Source organism: Seriola lalandi, unplaced genomic scaffold (genome assembly GCF_002814215.2).
Source record: "Seriola lalandi dorsalis isolate HSWRI2012SDOR001 ecotype SW California unplaced genomic scaffold, Sedor1 jcf7180002054934, whole genome shotgun sequence".
Classification (NCBI taxonomy): domain Eukaryota; kingdom Metazoa; phylum Chordata; class Actinopteri; order Carangiformes; family Carangidae; genus Seriola; species Seriola lalandi.
Window position 1 is genome coordinate 1,074,810 of NW_019525486.1, and position 19,379 is coordinate 1,094,188.

A 19,379-nucleotide genomic window follows, 5' to 3' on the forward strand; every position below is an offset into this window, starting at 1 on the left:
CTGGGTCAAGCTTCCTTCAATGGGTCACGTGATACATCTGGATGGGGGGAGTGGGTTGTGAGATGATTAATGGTGGAGGAAAGAAGAAAATACATTCTGGCAGACAATTCGCTTTTCACATTTTGGACTTTTCTCACATATCTCATATGTTTTTTTGTGTGTGAAATGTTAAGAAAAATGTCACGTCTTTGGACCTCGAACAGTTATTCAAATGAAACCATGTGAGAAGTTCAGAGGGAGGATGTTTATTTGGTGACACTGCCAACAACTAAAGGGGCCTCCACTAGAGTCACAAGCCAAAATGGTTGAGAATCACTGGTTTAATCTTTGACATACATTGTGTTTTATCAGCTTCTTTCCTAAATAACTACAGCTGTTAGATGTGTTAGACTAAGTACAATATCACTCTCTGTAGTGTGGTAGAAAGTAGCATAAAATATAAATACCTTAAAATTGTACTTAAGTTCTGTAGTTGAGTAAATGTACTTAGCTACTTCTCCAGCGCTGGGAGTGAGGAAGGTTCAGCTGCATTTCTTAATTCCATGGAGCTTGAGTCAGGAGTTACAGTCAGAGTGACTCAGGGACTTCAAACTTACTGGAGTCACCTCTTGGTTATGTGTCAGCCACACATTCTCTGGTAACACAAATCATCCAGAGGCTCCAGATGTGTTCACATTGGAAACTGACGCTGCATATCTGGGCTCGTGTTTACTGAGAGAAACGACCTATAAACACTGATCATGTGTGAATAGAAAAAGGCTTAAATGTAGCTCATTATCTTGTGAAATCTGGTCTTCATTTACCACTAAACAGATACAACTCAGTGGAGTGCAGTCTGCATGTGAAGTGTGCTGCAGTGCAACGCCTTACACCACCCACAGGGGGCAGTATGAGCCTGTCTTTGGAGAGAAGGGGAGCTGACCTGAAACAACCTCACAGCCTCGCAACATGAAACAGGAACTGCATCGTCACCTCAGAAATAACAGCTGACGCCTGGAAATGTGGAAACATGAAACAGCAAAACATTAAACCAGTACACAAGATTTTTTAATAGAGCAACAAAAAAAAAAAAAAAAACAGGAACGTGGTGAAAAGTGATCTGTTAATTAACATCACAAATAACTGCACCATGAAAAATGACCATAGATATCTACACACTTGGAACATGGAGGAGAAGATGCTGTTCCAGGTTGATAAAATTTGTAAAATATGTAAAATTCACAGATATGGAAAATGTTGGCACGTTTAGAGTAGGCACATGAGTTCTTACAGTTCACAGGTCGCCTGCTGCGCCGCCTCGAGTGAAGATTTCATACATGTAGATGAACAACACCCTCCTCTCTCATGGAACGCACATGTTTGAGGCACAAACGTCATTTGATATTTTAAATATATTATACCCACCTGCTTTGCTAAACTCTCTCAGACCACATTTCCCATAAGCCTCTTCTCTTTGTTGTGAATACAGCTACTTTTTAAATCATATTGTCTGCTTTAATTGTCTGTTTTTTGTGATATTATTATTATTATTATTATTATTATTATTATTTCTACAATACATTGTATTTAATTAGGCAAAATTCATTTACAGCTATATCTGTGATAAGGCATCAAACACAGATGCATTTCAGAAATGGACTTAAATGAAAAACAAATAGTTTTTTTATATAGTAAACATGTTTATACAGTACTCAAAGTAAGGTATAAAAAAAGTATCATTTCAAACAATATCCAGCCCTGTTAATATATGTAATATACATTCTGGGGTTAAAACTTTGCAGCTACAATATGTTGTGTATGAGCTAAATTCAGTGTTCAAACTCTTTATATTTCATAATGCAGATTTCCAGCACAACTTCTCCAGAAAGAGTTGACACCCGCGGAGCAACACTGATGACTACAATACTGTTGGTTATTTGTTGTACTTAAATGTGATGTTTTCTACGACGTCATCCCAGCTACATCAGTTTGTGAACTCTGTTAATGCATTTATATTTCCCTTTTCTTTTTACACATCAGGTACAAACAGTAGAACTTTGACAAGTGAAAAAAAAAAATTCACGTATGTAAAAAGCTCCAAAAAAAGTCCTTTCAATATGTTTGCCTATCGTTGCTATGCTAATGCTAAAGGCGTTATTCAATGAGGTAAAAAAAATTAATCCATGTGATATCTCATGCACATATAAATACAGTAAAAACCAGGTAAAGAACAGCTGAGATTGATTCTCAATGTTTATGAGGTGACTGCGACCAAGGGTTAAAAAAAAAAAGAAAGAAACTGTGACTGATTAAGACTTTACTGCATCTTTATCTTTCTTCATCAATCTGCGAATACTCACTGACAGTTCTCCGACCAAAGACAGAGGTAAGACACTAGTAACCCTCTGGACTGCATCTGTACTTTATGTAGCGAGCGGTTTCTCCGGGGAGGGAAGAGGGACGAAACGTTCTTTGAGCAGCTTCAGAGTAAAGAAGCGGAGGAGTTCATGCGCTGCGAGGAGGCGGTGCGTGTGTGCTGGCTGGTGTTTTGCTCCGCTCGGCTCTCCTCCGACTGTTTCTTCTGGTGTTTCTCCAGGTTCTGCAGATCCTCCAGCATCTCCTCGATCAGGGGAGGCATGGAGCCCGGGATCTCCATCTTTAGCGTCACCACCCTCTCAGCCCCTGTGGAGATGCACATGTCTCTGTTAGATAATGAGGGTATTATCAGAAAGGCTGCCTTGTGGGCGAACTGTGGCTGGTTGGGTGGGGAGCAGACAATATGGCTGCAACTTCCATAGATCGATTCCCAGCAGCGGGACCTTAGTTGCAAGGTTTTCAAATTAAAGGCAAAATATTCAAACATCTCTCACAAATGCTGTGAAGCTTGCAAGCTAGTTCAGGCCGACAACCAAGCAGCGACCTCCTCCCAAGCCAACACTCAAGTGCAAAAACTGCAGTTCCTCAAATGGCCACTTGAGGCCGGCTCCAAAAAGCAAGTCAATCTCCATAGACTCTCATGTTAAAATATCCAAGTTTACAGCAGAAATAAACATGTTTACAGCCTGGTTTTACAGCCCGTTTACAGCCTGGTGCAAAATACTGTTTGATTTCCTCCTACAGGGGGTGATTACTTACTCAAATACTTCCTGAAATCCTAAGTGAAATGTTATAGTCAATCATGATAATGGCTATAAAACTACAAAAATAAGAATCAGGTTATAGAAAGAGTTGATGCTGATAGTGTGAAATCGTGATTACACAATAAAGGTAAATGCTAAACAGTAACATGACTTGACAACAGTAATTAAGTCACCGCGAGCCATCATAAACTACTGTTCACACCAGATGACGTCAGGCTGTAGAGACACAACCACTGAGTGTGCTGAACTGAGCGAAGGTGTGTTTTATTGTTTATTAGTCCAGCTTTTATTTTGTAAGAAAATAAATGTTGTCGAAACGATCAAAGGTTACGCAATCATCTGTAAGTTTAATTTGCAACAGGAACAAATTAATTCGAAATATTAAATCATCAACATTTTGTGTGAAGGACGAGCTCTGAGCTAATCTTGTTTCTGACCTTTAGCGCTGATGCTGCGCAGGTCAGTGATCTTCATGAGGGCCTTGGGGAACATGAGGGGCATGCTGGGTCGCCTTTTTCGGGAGTAGATCTTCAGCGCCTCCAGCAGCGGCTCCTGAAGCACCTCCACCTTGGACGGCTCCTCCAGGTCCTGTCGATCTGTTCGGACAGACGAAGACGGTGGAGCTGTTATTGGCGCAGTTAATGCAGAACACACCACAAGAGTGTGGCACTACAGAGTTTACAAGTTGGGTTATGTGTCACTTCTTTTCTGGTTTTACTTGAGTCCAAGCTCCCGTACCTCCAGAGACGAGGCAGATGGCGCTGAGGAGCCCGCTCTCCGTGTCGTCCATCTCCAGAGGCAGCAGCTGCCCGGCAAAAGTGAAAACCTGATCCGTCAGCGGTCCGAATCCGGCGTTGTGGATCTGAGTGCGGGTCAGGGTCAACCCGTCGGAGAAGGTCATGGTGTCCTGGTCAGGAGTGTAGCGAGTGCAAATCCTCAGGATCTGGATGAAAAGAGGAAACAGAGCGACGACACACATGAGGGAAATACTGCACTTTATTTTGAAATAATTTGCAAATTTTTTAACCTTTATTGCAGATAAAATTCTGACCCTTGATCATATTATTGGAGCCTCTAAATTTCTAAATAAGTACAGTGTAATATTTTAGAACGATGCCTTCCTGTTTGCTGTTGCTGACTTCCTCCATCTATTTCACATTAAAAGCCCTAAAGCGATGTACAGAAAGTGATTTCATATGCACAAGACAAGATCCACACAAAAATTACTTTATCAAGAAACACTTTCTAAAATCTGATGTTGCTAGGCAACACTTTATATCCCAGCAGAACTCAGTGCCTGTGGTTATTTTCTGCTTGCAGGGAAGTAGACTCTTATTTATTTGAAGCGCTTTTACCACTTTTGCTATTTTAACGGCACAGTTCAAAAGGGTTGTATCTGCTATTTAAACAACGTGGGCACTGGAGAGGAAACTGCATCGGTCTGAATCCAGCAAAGTCACTTGCGTTCAGCTTTGCGCCTGTTACACCCTTGGGTGCACAACACTCCACCCAAATTAGACTCACAAGACACTTCTAAAACAACAAAGTCCATAGAGTGTGTTTAACATAAATGTGCAAAACAACCAGGGCGCTATATTAAGACTATGAAAGACACAAACATCACAACGACAAGAAGAACCAAAAACCCCAGACTGGGCGGCAGCAACACCAGCAGCCGCCATGATAGAGGCCTCCGCCCCTTCTGATGCTGGCACCAGAGCTTTTAAACCCTTCCTCCCAGGCCAGGTGCATCTCATGGGGCAATCAGGGACAGACTGGGCGGAGCTTCAGGACAAAAGCACCAAGGAACACCGGTTGTCTTCTCACCTTTTTTCCTCTTAGAAGCCTAGTTTCTGATTCTTTCTTTAATTCATACTTTAGACTTCTCACATTTCAGGCAGGACGATTAAAACATCAATCTTAACTCTGGCTCATTAACACTTTAATTGTTGTTGATTACTGTGCATTGTCCCTGATGAGTAATACATATTTAGGGAAGCATGCACGGCCCACTGGGCTCGTGTTGTTACTGCAGGGGCAGCGTGAGCGACATGAACTTGGCAAAGAATAAAACCCAGAATGCCTCATCGGGGGGAAAGAATGTGTTAAGAAGAAGGTGACAGTGCTTGCGATGATGTGATCGTACATGGCACTCCCCTGCTGCTATCAGAGAGTGTCACAGTAAATCATCGGGCTCCGATGACGGACAGACTTGGCAGTAAATGACGGAGAATCAAACATGAAACACTCTCTCCCTGAGGGCTGCTCTCTGTCGGCCTGCCTGTTTGTCTTTGGCATGAGTGTCGGCTGATTGAAGATCCACAGAGGGTGCGAATCGTAGCAGGAGCCGTGTAGGCCTGCGTGTCTGTCTGTGTACGTTTGCATTTGTTTGTAATTCAGGACATTCAGTTACTTATTTCAGTCATCATAACAAATATTTTCCTTTTTTGAAGGTGCTAATAGAAGCTTGTTTGAGGATGGACGCACCAGGATGTCCAGGCAGGCGGCTTTGAGCAGAGTGATCTGGTCAGCGATGGTCAGGCCGGTGAAACCCGGCACCCGCTTGGCGAACTCCACCACCTTGATGATGCACTTGGTGGCGAGCTCGCTGAACTTGTCCCACAGCCCGAGGTCCAGCTGGATCCTGTGGTCTGAACTGGAGTTCTGGACGGAGGAGAAAAAAGATCATGAATGTCAATTACCTGATGTGATTATAAATAAACCATCAAGACATACTGTTTCTTCTGATATCACTAATACGTTAGCAAGCAGTTGCCTCTTTCCACATCTAGCAGACACAGAGCAACACTGTCAGTGATTTGGAATCATGTTTATCTCGACCTGATGGATCAACGTCCCATTTTTAGCTCTGTTCTGTCCCCATCAACCGCCGTGAAGGAAAGTTCACATAGTAAAGCTGCAGCCGTGAGACCAAAACAACGAGCTAAAAGACACTAAAATCAAACATGGCACACAGAGCTGAGAGGAGCCGCAGAGCTGTGTGATGGTTTTCAACACCTTTGACATAAATATAGTAATTGGATCGACTGCTGTGTAAAAATATTGATTATAGCAGCTAAAAGACAGAATCTGACTGTAAAAGTAAGGCCACACGACAATTTGTCATCATAACTTTCCAAATCTGCGCTTGAGACTGGAATACCATGATTATAAGTGAGCTTTGACCGCACTGATGGCAGCCATGATGTTTACTAAAGCAGATCAGAACCTGATTCTCAAACATTAAACAACAAAAATAGAGCTGCGGTGCCAAACTGACCATAATCCAGTTAAAACGTTTTTAATCTTTTTAATCAGTAGATTTTCAAGCTCAATTTTAAGCACAGAGATGTTTTGAAACTTCAATAATGAACCTTTTTAACCTTAAATAAATATCTTATTCTAAAACTCCTAGAAAAAATGATTGAAGATGTGCTTATTAAATGTAAAAGTCATGGGTATCCACCCACTTATTTCAAACCAGGAAGTTCATTTTGTCTGTCCAGAAGCTGTTTGTCATTCCCTCTGTATTTCCCGACGTTACTCATTATTCAGGCGTCACTGAGTTGTGTTGACTTGTTAAAGCACAAATGTGAGGGGAAAATCATTCATGTATGTCTGAGAAGGGCACGCCTCGATTCAATATACCAGTTAGATTACCGTATTGCATTACACTGGGAAGTTTTTGCTTTTATGTCATGAAGGGATGGGCCGATTTCCCTGATTGTGATGGATGTGTGTCCCGGTTTGCATGAATGTACCCTGTGTGCTTTTTGTGCGTTTATTGTTGTTGAATACGCAAATTTCCCTGTTGTTCTAACAGCACAAAAGCAATGAGTCTGAATTTACATCTTCACCAACAATGACGACTATTAACAAAAACAGATTTCCCTGTGGCTTTGGTTCAGACTGATAAATGAGGTGCAGCGGCCACAGTATTTGTGTAGACTTCTCTTCAATCCTCCCTTTTTCTTTTTTCTTTTGTTTTTGTTTGCTTTCCTTCCATTTACATGTGCAAATCCAGGTGCAATAAAACAAACACCACTGGACCGTTAAGGCACAAGTCCTTAGTAAATGTCCCCCGCAGTTTTCAGCTGATCCCAGTAAATCAGGATCACAACTTGTCTACAGGTAGGAATACAGTACAATTTCATTTAATTATATGAAGAATAAAGTTGCCAGTTATAAAGGAAAATAAATACGTTCTTGGGTTTAAATGGATCAGCTCTAGATTTTAATCTTTAACTAAATCCTAACTAACATAACCAATAGCCTCAGTTTTGTTCTGGGAAACTTCCTCAAAAAAAATGTAAGTAAAAATAAAGTGTTATCAAATATTCACATTTCTTGTGTTTAGCTGTAACTAATTCTATTATATGAAAACTGGTAATAAGTTGATTTTTTTTTTCTTAATAACCATGTGTTGAGCCACTGTGAGCATCAAGCTCTGACATTTCAGTAACAAGACGGTCTCTGAATAATAATCAAAGATCCCTCTTTGCTTCAGATCATTCCTACATTCCCCATGAGGTTGTCAGAGCTCAGTAATCCCGTCTCTGCAACTCCAAACTTCTTTTGCTTCTGCAGTGACAGATTGTGGGTAAAAATAACTTTTCCTTGCACAGAAACGTTTAAAAAATAAGTAAAATACAGCAAGTTTTGGGAAACTTGGGACAGCTTTGTTGTTTTCGCTCTCTGCAGATTACCATCATGCCGAGACTCACCGTGGTGTATTTTCCCAGCTGGCAGAGGGAGGGGAAGGTCTCTCTGTGAGCCCTGCAGATCTTCTCCACTATCAGGCCGAGCTCCGCCGTCAGCTCGTACGTCTCCATGATCGTCATCTTCACCGCTTCTTTCTTCCCCTTCCTCCTGTTCCTGTCGTTTCTCACCGCTGGGGGAGAAGGATGACGCCAGTTAGGAGATGTTCAGGAAATAAATAGCTGGAAGGGATTCTAAAAGATCAAACGCTGGTACCCGAAGATATTTGGGATTTTGATGTTATTCTTTCCTGAATTTCAAATGTATATACGGCTTCACAAGCCTTTCATGACACTCAGGCTTTGATTTTGAAAATACAAGACACTTATTTTTGTCCACACAATTCAGACAACAGAGACACTGCTACAGACAGACAGACAGACAGATAGACATTAATAATTAAGTTGCCAATGATTTTTCGGACAATCAACTAATCAATTAATTAACTAATCATTCCAGCTGTAATATATATATTCCATATATTGCATATAAAAAACAAACCTACATCCTTGTCTAAACCCATGACAAAGAGAGAATAAATCTGTCCAGCGTTTAATCTTGTAAAGGGACACACATTTCCACATATTTTTGGCCGTGATGGGATGTTTTAGTTTAATAATTGAGGTTTGGAAATCAGTCACTGAACCTCCTTACAAGGGAGGTGAAGGGCATTTCAATTGAGATTCTTAAAGCATCTAAAGTTAACAATAACAAACTCAACAAACCTCACGATCAGCAGATTTCTCTGTCTCTGGTAGGAAACAGTTGGCAGTGAGCTGTTCGGATTATATGCTACTCCAGGGAGCACGTGAAGCCGGCTAACGCAGCCTAACCAGGTTAGCCTTTCATAATTGCTTCGGTAACGGTGTCAACATTGTGCTCCACTGACTTTGGCTTAGGCAGCTACACACATGTCAGGGGCGCTCGAGATTATGCAACACCTCAGTCTCTGCCATCCTCCTCCTCCTCCTCCTCCTCCTCCTCTTCTCTGGGTGCCCTACATCCAGTCCTCATTGTGTAAACACTCCGAGTGAGCTCACATTACACACCGACTGAAGCAGCCAGCGAGCTGTTACATAGCATCCATCTGTCTGCTACATGTGATGTATTTATGTAATATGTGTGTCTGTCTGAGGGTGGACGAGCACCAACAAGAACATGTGGCTGGGTGGATCCTTCACTGCTGCCCTATCGCTGCCCTCAGCTCCCTCCACATAACACACACGCAGTTATCTGGGTCACTTCCCCCCTCCTGGGTTTTACACAGTTTGACTTTGTTTGTGGTGTACAGTCGGGGCGCTCGAGTGCTGCTGGAGCTCACCAGGAACTTCTCACTTTCAAATCGAACAGAGAATAAATCCATAGATAGAAAACGCTGTATTTCAATCTTTACTGAAAAGCAGTGGTGGCAAGTACGACTTTGAGGTATTTGTGCGTCTGTATATAAAGTAGTTATAGCGATGACAGTAAATAGCTGCTTACACACTGATGCATCAGTATTAATAATGTCGTTTATTAAAAGATCGGCAAAAAAAAAAAAAGCTGAAAAACAGGAACTAGGATGAATTTTCTTCAGCTCTGAACAATGTCTCCAGTTTTTTGTTGTCATGCTGCGTTCAGCCCCGATAACCCCCACCAAAAGAAGACAGGGCAGCTTTGTTGTCGCATGGGAGGAAATGCCCCAGAGCGAAGAAAAGTCTGCAGACAGCTTATTGCTCTGAATGCAGGGAAATAATTAAAGGCCACTCAGATGAATGCTTCAACATTTTTATCAAGCCAGAGTTTCTGTCATCTGGATTTTGGCAGCTGGACGGGCGGAGTTTAGAGAAAAGATCAAGGGTTGCGGGGGGGGGGGGGGGGGGGGGGGTTTACGCTCTTGGCTGGATATCTGAGACTTTAAGGGAACTGACTGTAGCGTTCATTTTGTCAGCTTTTCTTTTAAATTCATTTTTTGTTGTTATTCTTATTTTATTTAGTCAACCCGATCATGCTTCTATCTTTGTTTTTTAATCAAGTTTCATTTGACTAACGTCTCAGTATTTTAGTCTTATCTTAGTCAAAGAAAACCATAACTATTTTAGTCACATTTCGTTCGATAAAAACTGTTGACATTTCTAGTCATCAGATTACAGTGAACCTTTCAGTGCATATAGTCCAACCACAAACAGGAATGTTTTGTCATTTTCGTGAAACTTATTTCACGTTTTATCTTATCACAATATGATGAAAAACACAGGCTGAATGAGTAAGAATGCAGCTTTGAAGAATGTGTCTGGTGTCTTACATCCATATTCATATTTATACTTTTATTTTCTACATTGCTTCTCTTCTGATAAAGCGATGCGTTTAATCCTTTCCTCAACCTCATGGAAACAAAGATGGACCCACAGCACAGGAAACAAACCTGCCGCATTGAAAAGTAAACAGACTGCAGTAGTTTGTCTCCTCTTTTATGTGAGGTTTTTAGTTTTTAAACATTTGTCTCTTTTGTCAATGATATTGCGCATTGATACAGTCACAGTGTTTAACTACGTCCCTGTTGTCTCTTTATCGTCTCCTCTTGGTCATGAGATTACAGCCCTGTTTATCCAGCATCCTGTCAAATATTAACCATTTGTGTGGAATATTGTCATATTTGCTGTGTGAAGTCTTAAGTTATGGCTAAAACCTGTTCGACCTTTGTCCAAACCAAACTTTAATCAGTTCAACTCAACTGCCATATTTGAGGAACTTCCGTCGAGGCACCGTTGAGATATCACGTTCACGAGAAATGGACGGACGTAAAGACCGACAGACAACGCAAAAACAAAATGCCTCCAGCTCTGACTGTCGCCGGCGCAGAGGGATAAAAAGGTCCTTGACGAACATGAGTCATAGTTTTCATTTATGAAATCACACTAATCACAGGAGCGTGACGCACCAACAGATGTACAGCACAGGAAAACTTCTTCTTTTTTTTTTTTTTGCTAGTATTAGAGCACATTAAAGCTTCGTATCGGCCCATCACTGCAGCACTTTCTACAGTTGAAGTGTGTATTTGTTTCACTGTGGTTTCATGAGTCACTTACGAAACATGCAACTGGTTCTGCAGAAACACAAACGAAAAACCTGAATCAATGATTCACAGTAATGACACTGACCTTTCCTTCACCTCTTACACTCTCTCTGAAAACTGACATCTACAATCCACTCTCTACTGTCTCTCCTCGTCTACTACCTTTTGTGAGCACAGATTATTCCCTCTTTCTTGTCTAATTTCGGCTCTTACAGACGCCACATGATCATCAACACGGCAGAGCAAAGAGTCCCACGAGGCCTCCTGCCAAACCAGAGAGGGTCAGACACTTACACTCCTTCGACATCCCCACAGCGAAGCACCTCTGCAGCCGGCAGTACTGGCAGCGGTTCCTGGTGATCTTGTTGATGATACAGTTTCTGTCGCGGTGACAGGTGTACACCATGTTTTTCTGCACGCTGCGGCGGAAGAAGCCCTGCGGAGGCCCGAGAGGGGAGGAGAGAGAAGATATTAATGATTTAAGTTGCCAGAGTAGTGGAAATAATCCTGCCTAATGTGATAGAAAATGACCAAACATCGTGTATAAATGTATAATGCATAGAAATATTTGATAACATCACTCCACGAGTTACACATAGAGATATTTCACTGGGAAACTGAAAGGTTTGACCTGCTGGTGGCGTGGGAGGAATGATCAAGAGATCACCAAAGTCATTAGAATTCATCATGAATGTCTGAACAAAATACATCAATTAGATCCTGAGATATTGACTAATGTGCATCATCATGTCACAGTAAAACATGGGTCTTTTGTATTTAGATTACTGATGTACAGAAACTTTTAAAAGCATCACAAAACACCAACAACTTAGATTTACTGCACTGAAGCTTTAGTGTTGTCCTTCACTTGTAAGTCGCTTTGGATAAAAGTAGTAAATGCAAATGTAAATTTAGTTTACTGATCGCATTAAAGTGCCTGTCAATCAAATGTGGAGTAATAGCAAAGACGAATCAGTTTCCAAGAAAAGTGTCACAGACGAAAACATGAATGTACCTACAGATAACAGAGATACAAATCTCTGTGGAATTACACAAACCAGGTAAATTCAAAGAGGAAAAGGCCTGTGTTTATGTTGTCTAGAGGGATGTCACTGTTACTGTGTGGCTATACCAAACATTACACACACACACACACACACACACACACACACACACACACACACACACACACACACACACACACACAAACACACGTAGTGATGTTGGTGTTTCCTCTGGGCAAACACAGGAATCGGTAACTGACTAATGCAACAGAAATCCTGTAAAACAGTAACATGCACTAACATATTTACTTTTCCTGAGAGCTTTGTAACTGGGTTCAACCCCTGTTTACAGCATGGCACACATTCACAAAATGCTTGCATGTTGTGCAGCAGACCGCGGTCCTGATCTGTTACCTTGCAGCCCTCACAGGCGCTGACTCCATAGTGGTAGCCTGAGGACTTGTCTTGACACACAAAGCAGGGCTTGTAAGTGCGAGGAGGTGGAGGCGGCGAGGGGGGGCTGGTGAAGAGATCATCTGAGCTGGAGCTGGAGCTGGAGCTCTGGCTGCCCACTGCTGCAAACACACAATATCACACCTTATAGTTCATGAAGGCAATTAAGGAACTTTAAAACCCTTAGCGCCTGACCGCTGCAACGTGTCAAAAATCGCAATCCTTGAAGCCACACATATATTTCTAAATCCACTGTAACTTACACTTTCCAAATATGTTGTTATCTCTGATGTACATTGAAAATAAATGCCCATAAATCCACTGACAAATCATAGAAAAACACATTTTTAACTCCAGAATGTGAGAATTTTCTTCAGTTTCAAACTAATCCAGTGATACATGTCTTTAAATCCATAAATGCATGCACTGCTAACATGAGCTGCTAATAGCTAATTCAGCATACTTTTAAGCATGAGGCCAAAAATCCTATTTGTACAGCAGAAATATATTTTAAAAAATGCAGATTGAAATATACTGAGCACATACTCCGTTACCTCTGTGGCACACCAAAATGTCGCCTTCTTTCCTGATCTCTCATTACCCAAGAACACAATGAGAACCAGGAGCTGTCGTTTTCAAGAGCGCCAAGTTTACATCATAAAAAGGAAAAAGTAGTGGAATCATAACTAACTGATCATGATAAGTGTTAAAGGGGCTACTTGTAAGTTTTATCTGCCGCTGAACGTGGTTTCTTGTCGGGAGCGGGTGGTGATGACTGTTGCTTGACAAGAGCTTCAGCCATGGTTGAGTTTACAAGACAAAAGGTTTTAATTCGTCCTCTGAGCAGCGCCACGTCTTCAGTGCAGATTGGAGGCTGCAGTGAGTCGCTATCGGAAAGTGACGAGACAGGCTGAGGCTAGCTTGTTAGCGTGCTAACTTTAGCGGAAGAAAAGACGTGATATAAACAAGAGTTAACATCGGTGTTGTTCTCCAACCCTGGTGACAACTCCTGACGAGTAGAGGAATGAAGTTTGATGCTGAACTCGCGATATTTCTTCTAAACTGGTAAGTAAACAGCTGCTAATGCTAATGTTGGCTATGTAGCGATAGCAAAACTTAAAAATAGCTCCTTTAATCAAAAGCATGTGAAGTCAAAAACATCAATAAATGATCACTTTTCTGTCTCGGGGGTCTGTTAATGGGGCTTTAGACTTTGAGCATTACTTCTAAAATGAATGTGTAGAACGACAATGTGGAATATGGTCATAAACAAATGTGGAAATATATAAAAACATTACATTTTCAAGTTGTGGAGGAAGCTAACTGTGTCCCTCCTCACAGCGGCCACGGCACTCTGCTAAACGCCACGTATGTTCAATTTCACAAAGCTGCTATGAGATTTAAATGAGTAAAGTCAAGCAATGATCTCGGAGCATTTAGTCACTGTGTCCAGCTCAGTGCTCAGGACTCTCGTGTAAATCTATACCGATCTATACTCTCATGTAAATCTATACGGATAAATGTAACATTTCCCTCCATCAATCCCAGCAGGCAACCGTCCCACTTAAAACCCACTTTAGAGAGGAGGTTTCGCTCCCGTCTGCGGGGCTCGCTCAGCCTCCCGCCGACTCAGCGCTCACATCCACCGCCCCAACACTGACAGAAAACGAAGACAGCCATTTGGAAAAGGGAACAAAAACGAGAAAAATTGTTCATCTCCATCCCCCTGAACCCGTGGCCTCTGGTTGAACCTGGAACCGGCGGGTCAAACGAGGACACCCCCATCAGCCCAAGCGCTCTCCCAACGCAAAACAATGCAGGAGCATGCCACAAGCCCAACTGACTGATGAGCGGGAGGGAGAAGAAACAGAAAGTGTGTGTGGTGGGGCGGTGTAAGTGATTCGGGCGGGGGAAGGGGGGAAAAGAGGGTTACCCCCAACCCCAGTTTAGGTGGTGTTATTTGATGTATGCCACAATGCACCGTGTGACTCAAACATTTAAATCAACAAAGGATTTTCAGGCTGAAAGATAAGGAACAACAAAGGAAGGACCTGAGTGAAAAGACCAAAGCTAAAATCTCAACTTATAAGTGAAACAAAGTGTATAAGCTCATTCATAGATGCTACATGATGCTAAATGTTATTTATGCTTACACTGGTATTAAGAAAGAGAACCTAAATACTACCACCATAAATCAAAATTCAACCTAATAAAACCTTTGTTTCTGTTTTCATGAATGTCAAAAATTTAACTGATTTACTAGTTACTAGTTTTCTCTTCACCTTTATTTGTTATGTTTCATTTTGCTCACAATGCTTAAAACTGTCTGGTTGTAGTTTCTCCACTGTGAGGATTTGCTGGTTTTCTCTGTTTTAGCATTAAAATCAGGATGTCTCTAGGATTTGGGCCGTTGGTCGGACAAAACTATGTCAACAAGGACTTTGGGATAAGCTGTAGCATATTTTTCACTATTTTTAAAAAACATTTTATAGACCAAAAGATTAACGGATTAATCAAAAAATGGTCTGCTGATTAATCACTAATGAAAATAATCGGCAGTTGTAGTCATAGTTATTTTAGGCCTGGAACAATTATTCAATTATTTCCATTAGCGATCATTTTATATTGTTCTATAAAAGGCCAAAACATTTGACGTTCTCGGAAGTCTTATTTTGTCTGATCCATGCCCCAAAACACAAACACATTTCATTTAATGTCATTTATGACAAAGAAAAACATCAAATCCTGACATTTGAGAGAGTGCAATAAGCAAAATTTCTGCATTTTTGCTTGAAAAACAATTAATTAATTATCAAAATAGTTGCTGATTAATCTTTCAATCAACTAATTGGTTAATTCATTAAATACCGCAGCTTTGGGTTATTTATTTTAATAATGTATGGCATTTATGACATGAATACAGTGTGTATTTTTATGATATTATGTTCTGAAACGTAATTCATGAATTAAATTTGTCGATGAAAAAAATCAACTTGTTTTTTCTTCTTGGGTAAAAAAAAAAATCTAGATTGTAGATTTTCCTGCCCGGGAGATAATAAATAATACATTTACTCAAGTACTTTACTTTAAATAGGATCTTGAGGAACTTTACTTCAGTATTCCCATTTTATCCTAATTTCTACTTTTTGTTCACCAAATTTCAAAGTGAAATATTGTTCTTTTTTACTCCACCATTATTAAAACCAACCATTATAAATAATAACAAATAATATATCACTTTTAGGGCCCATTTTTCTGCAGAACTATTATTGTGTGATACTTTCAGTATATTTTGCTGATAATACTTATGTACTTGTGAATGTTGGACTTTTACTTGTAACAGTAGTATTTTTACGTTTTGCTGTGCTGGTACTTTTACTTAAGAAAAGGATCTGAGTACTTCTTGCACCACTGGCACAGTCGGGCTCTCCTCTGACCTCCTGAGCTGGTGACCGTCCGGTGAACCCGCCGTGACCCCAAACTGACCGGCCCTGCCCCGTCCCGTCCCAAACACAGACCACCACCCTGACGCTGCGCTCAGATACAGCACCCTGTTTTCTGCTGCGCTCCACATCCCTTCTCTGTTCAAAAGAAAGCTCCTGCATGAGGAAACTCGTCATGAAAAATGTCACACTATGAACAGTTCATGAATGTGGAATGAAAACACTTCAATTCAACTGCCCCATCTAACATTTATAAGCAGTTCATAAACATTTAATGATGTAAAACACACTATAATGTAGTTATAGGCAGCTATAAGGCCATTTTTAAGTTCTTCCTAATGTACAGTATTTGTCAAGCGTTATAATCTCTCATGTGATGACATATTTCAGCTGTTTTGTTTTTACTATATCATCATTCATTAACTGTTTACACAGCAGCTTCCACTTATGGATGCACACAGGAGGAGTTATAGCTATTGACACACATTCCTATCTGCTTACAAGGACAGTTTAGTGTTTTATAAACCATTTGTTGAATGTTTAAATACGTGATTAGAGGAAAACTCAAATTAACCCAGAATGAAATGAGTTTCACCAACCGGATGTGGAAAAGTTAGTCTCGATTTCCATTTTATATGAGTATGATTAGCTGAACAAATGTGACAGGAGGCCGGGGATACAGAACCGAGAACATGCTCATATTTTAAAGTCTTTTCATTGGCTTCGTGTTTGTATTTTAATATTTGATTTTAATATTATTTGACTTGTTTTTAAAGCACTTAACGTTCTGACAACAGCATTTTTGTTAACTTAAAACCTACTTTTATTTAGCCTGGCTTTTGATGATGCTTTATGGCCATTATTTATTTAGATTTCTACCCTCTTCTTTATTTTATTTGTTATCAAAAATGATTCATTTTATATTCTTTATTTATTCTATTGTTTCATTCTATTCATAATTTTTATCTCAGATTGTTTTACTGTTTTCATTTGTACTGTCTTATCATCAGCTTGTCAGTCATCTGTAAATCACTCTGAATTACACTAAACTGGATGAAAGGTGCTTTACAAATTAAAATTGATTTATTGAACCAGGTAATGGAAAAGTCAAAACACTGTAAACTTCATCCTTATCTACAATCTGCAGTACATGTGTTATTTCTACCTTTGACCCACCAGAGCAGCCTCATGTTTGGAAACTTTATTCCAATGTGATAATGTAACAAACAACCTGACTTTTACTGGAAAATAAAAAATAAACACCACACAATGAGGTACCACTTGAAAGGTGCAGGGACAGCAAAACATCAGTGATTCAAACATGAACTAAAACATCAGTCTGCAGTTTCCACCTACATTGCGAGCACCGGCTCTCCTGCCAGTCCGACTCGATCAGCTCTGGGAAGAAGGCTGCCAGATCCTGCTCCTGCTCCTGCAGCATGCAGACGGGACTGGGTGAGCTGTAGAAGTCCATGATCTCTCCGGGACCGAAAGACTGAAATTCCATATAGTCAAACATGATGTGGTTTCAGCGATGTCCGTCTGGAGATGTTGCCCGCATGGGGAATCCTGCACAATGAGGCGGTTTCTCTCTCTCTCTCTCTCTCTCTCTCTCTCTCTCTCGAAGTTTAGCTGTACTTGATGCAAATTGTGTTTTAACGCTACAACATGACTGTGTTACGTTCAGAGGAGGCGTGTGCGCTCAGGGACAGACCTATATCTCCCGGAGACCTGCAGAAACAGTTTGCATGTTGACGCGCGGACAGCAGACTTCAGTCCCCCGGTACAGACGCAGCGGTTCAACACATCCAGATCTGGAGGCTGTGTTTCTTAACAAAGTTTGTTCCGGGACTTCTTCTTCTTCTTCTTCCTCTTCTTATCTCTTCTTTATTGACGAATGTCTCAACTCAACCTGCTTCATACTAGTTATGTCACAGCGCCCGGTGGTGTTACCTAATGTATGCGGGTGAACTCTCCGTGAACCTCCTCCGCTGCTGACCTTCACATGACCCAGCCGCTGTCTGACATCACCATCAGCGGTGAAACGAGTAACTGAGGTCCCTCACTCCACTGAAAGTAGCCAGCCTCAATCCGACATTAAATTAAATTAAATTAAATTAAAATTAACTTTAAAGGAATGGTTCAACACTATAGGAAATATTCGCTTTTTTTTTTTTTTTTTTGCAGAGATTGAGATCAGAAGTTTGGGCACCACTTTTATAAAGACTTTATCAGCTTTAATTAATGGTTTATAAATGTTTACTAATGCTTTAAGTTTGGGGAAGCCTTCAAGTCTGCAGTTGTGGATGTTAGTAAATCAGTAAAAAAAAAAAAGGGGTCCCTCATGTCACTATCTAATAAGTTTTAAAGTTTGCAGTTATAAAGGTTACAAAGCCGGTAATAAAGGCCAATGGGTTTGTAAAGAGCCATCAGCAAAAGACAACAGTCCATCGGAGGGGGATTTTCCACGTCTTGGCAACTCAGCATCTGTTATTAAACGTTTGCAGCTCATGCATGAAGCCTTTTAATAACTTTAAACAGAGTCGTAAGCTTAAGAACCCTTTATAAATTGCCTCAAAATTGACGCAAATGAACCACGTTGTCTTTTTTTTTTATCCCACGCATTCTTTAAAAAAAAAAAAAAAAATGACGCCTACATTACCCACAGTGCAATTTGACCCTCCAAAATGTTATGTCCACACTGCTACGTTTTTCGTTTTAAAACGCATCTCTTTTGCTCGGTTTGTTGCCTCCAGTCCAGTCGACTCGGAGCCGTTGTGAAACGCTGCTGGGCCCGTTTTACTCTGATAACTCCGGGGGTTTTGTTGTAGTCTGAACGGGCGGAAATGGAGACTGTGGAAACGAAAACGTAGTCGCTTCTTGATTGTGTCTCATCTACTTCCGCTGCAAGTGGTTAAAAACAGCGCGGGAAACGAATCACATGCATTACTGACCTTGTTGTTTTTGCCAGCAGCTGGTGTGGAGTTAAATTCTACATTTTATGTCTTTGCTGATCCTCGTTCGTAGTATTTTTTTGTTGTTGCAACTAATCAACTGCAACAAGACAATCTGCTTCCTGTTTACACTGTCTCGCGCATGCCCAGTGTACGCGATTGCGCAGGTATTTTATGCGTTTTCAGGTGTGGTAGTCTGGACGGAGATTGTTTCCGTCTGAAAACCTCTTTTTAAAATGAAAACGTAGAAATGTGGAAGCAGTCTTAGTCGGAGATTCGGGTGTGAATGATCTTGTGATAGCAGCGGCTAATGTAGCTTCGAGATGCTAGCATTAAACTTGTTTGTTTTCATTAGCCGACACTGACTCCTGTGACATCACTTGAGGCATTTTTTTTTCCGGGCCTGTGTGCTGCTTCCTCTGGATCCAGAAAAGGTTTTAGATAGGTTTTTTGTTTCACATATGCAGAGCTGTTGTTTGACATATTGTTGAATGTTGGACAGTACCAGGTTAGCTGCTTCCCAGCAGTTTTGGTCTTTATGCTAAGCTAGTCGCCTTATTGCTGTAGCTCCGTATTTAGCACACAAACATATG

At 40.9% G+C, this 19,379-nt stretch overlaps 1 protein-coding gene across 2 annotated transcripts; it reads right to left on the minus strand.

Annotated features, from left to right (window-relative positions):
• Nucleotides 1-1,025: 1,025 nt before the first annotated feature.
• LOC111644499 (retinoic acid receptor beta-like) lies at nucleotides 1,026-17,854 on the minus strand. 2 transcript variants are annotated; one of them, XM_087170205.1, is made up of 8 exons: nucleotides 17,189-17,854; nucleotides 12,351-12,508; nucleotides 11,227-11,368; nucleotides 7,844-8,010; nucleotides 5,607-5,783; nucleotides 3,858-4,062; nucleotides 3,557-3,715; nucleotides 1,026-2,661 (listed from the first exon to the last, which is right to left on the minus strand). In XM_087170205.1, exons 1-8 carry the CDS (start codon nucleotides 17,349-17,351, stop codon nucleotides 2,462-2,464), a joined length of 1,371 nt encoding a protein of 456 aa, XP_087026331.1. In that variant the 5' UTR covers nucleotides 17,352-17,854; the 3' UTR covers nucleotides 1,026-2,461. The 2 variants fall into 2 exon arrangements, with proteins under 2 accessions (XP_087026331.1, XP_023249153.1); XM_023393385.2 differs by having other exon boundaries at nucleotides 12,351-12,511; nucleotides 17,189-17,853.
• Nucleotides 17,855-19,379: the final 1,525 nt, after the last annotated feature.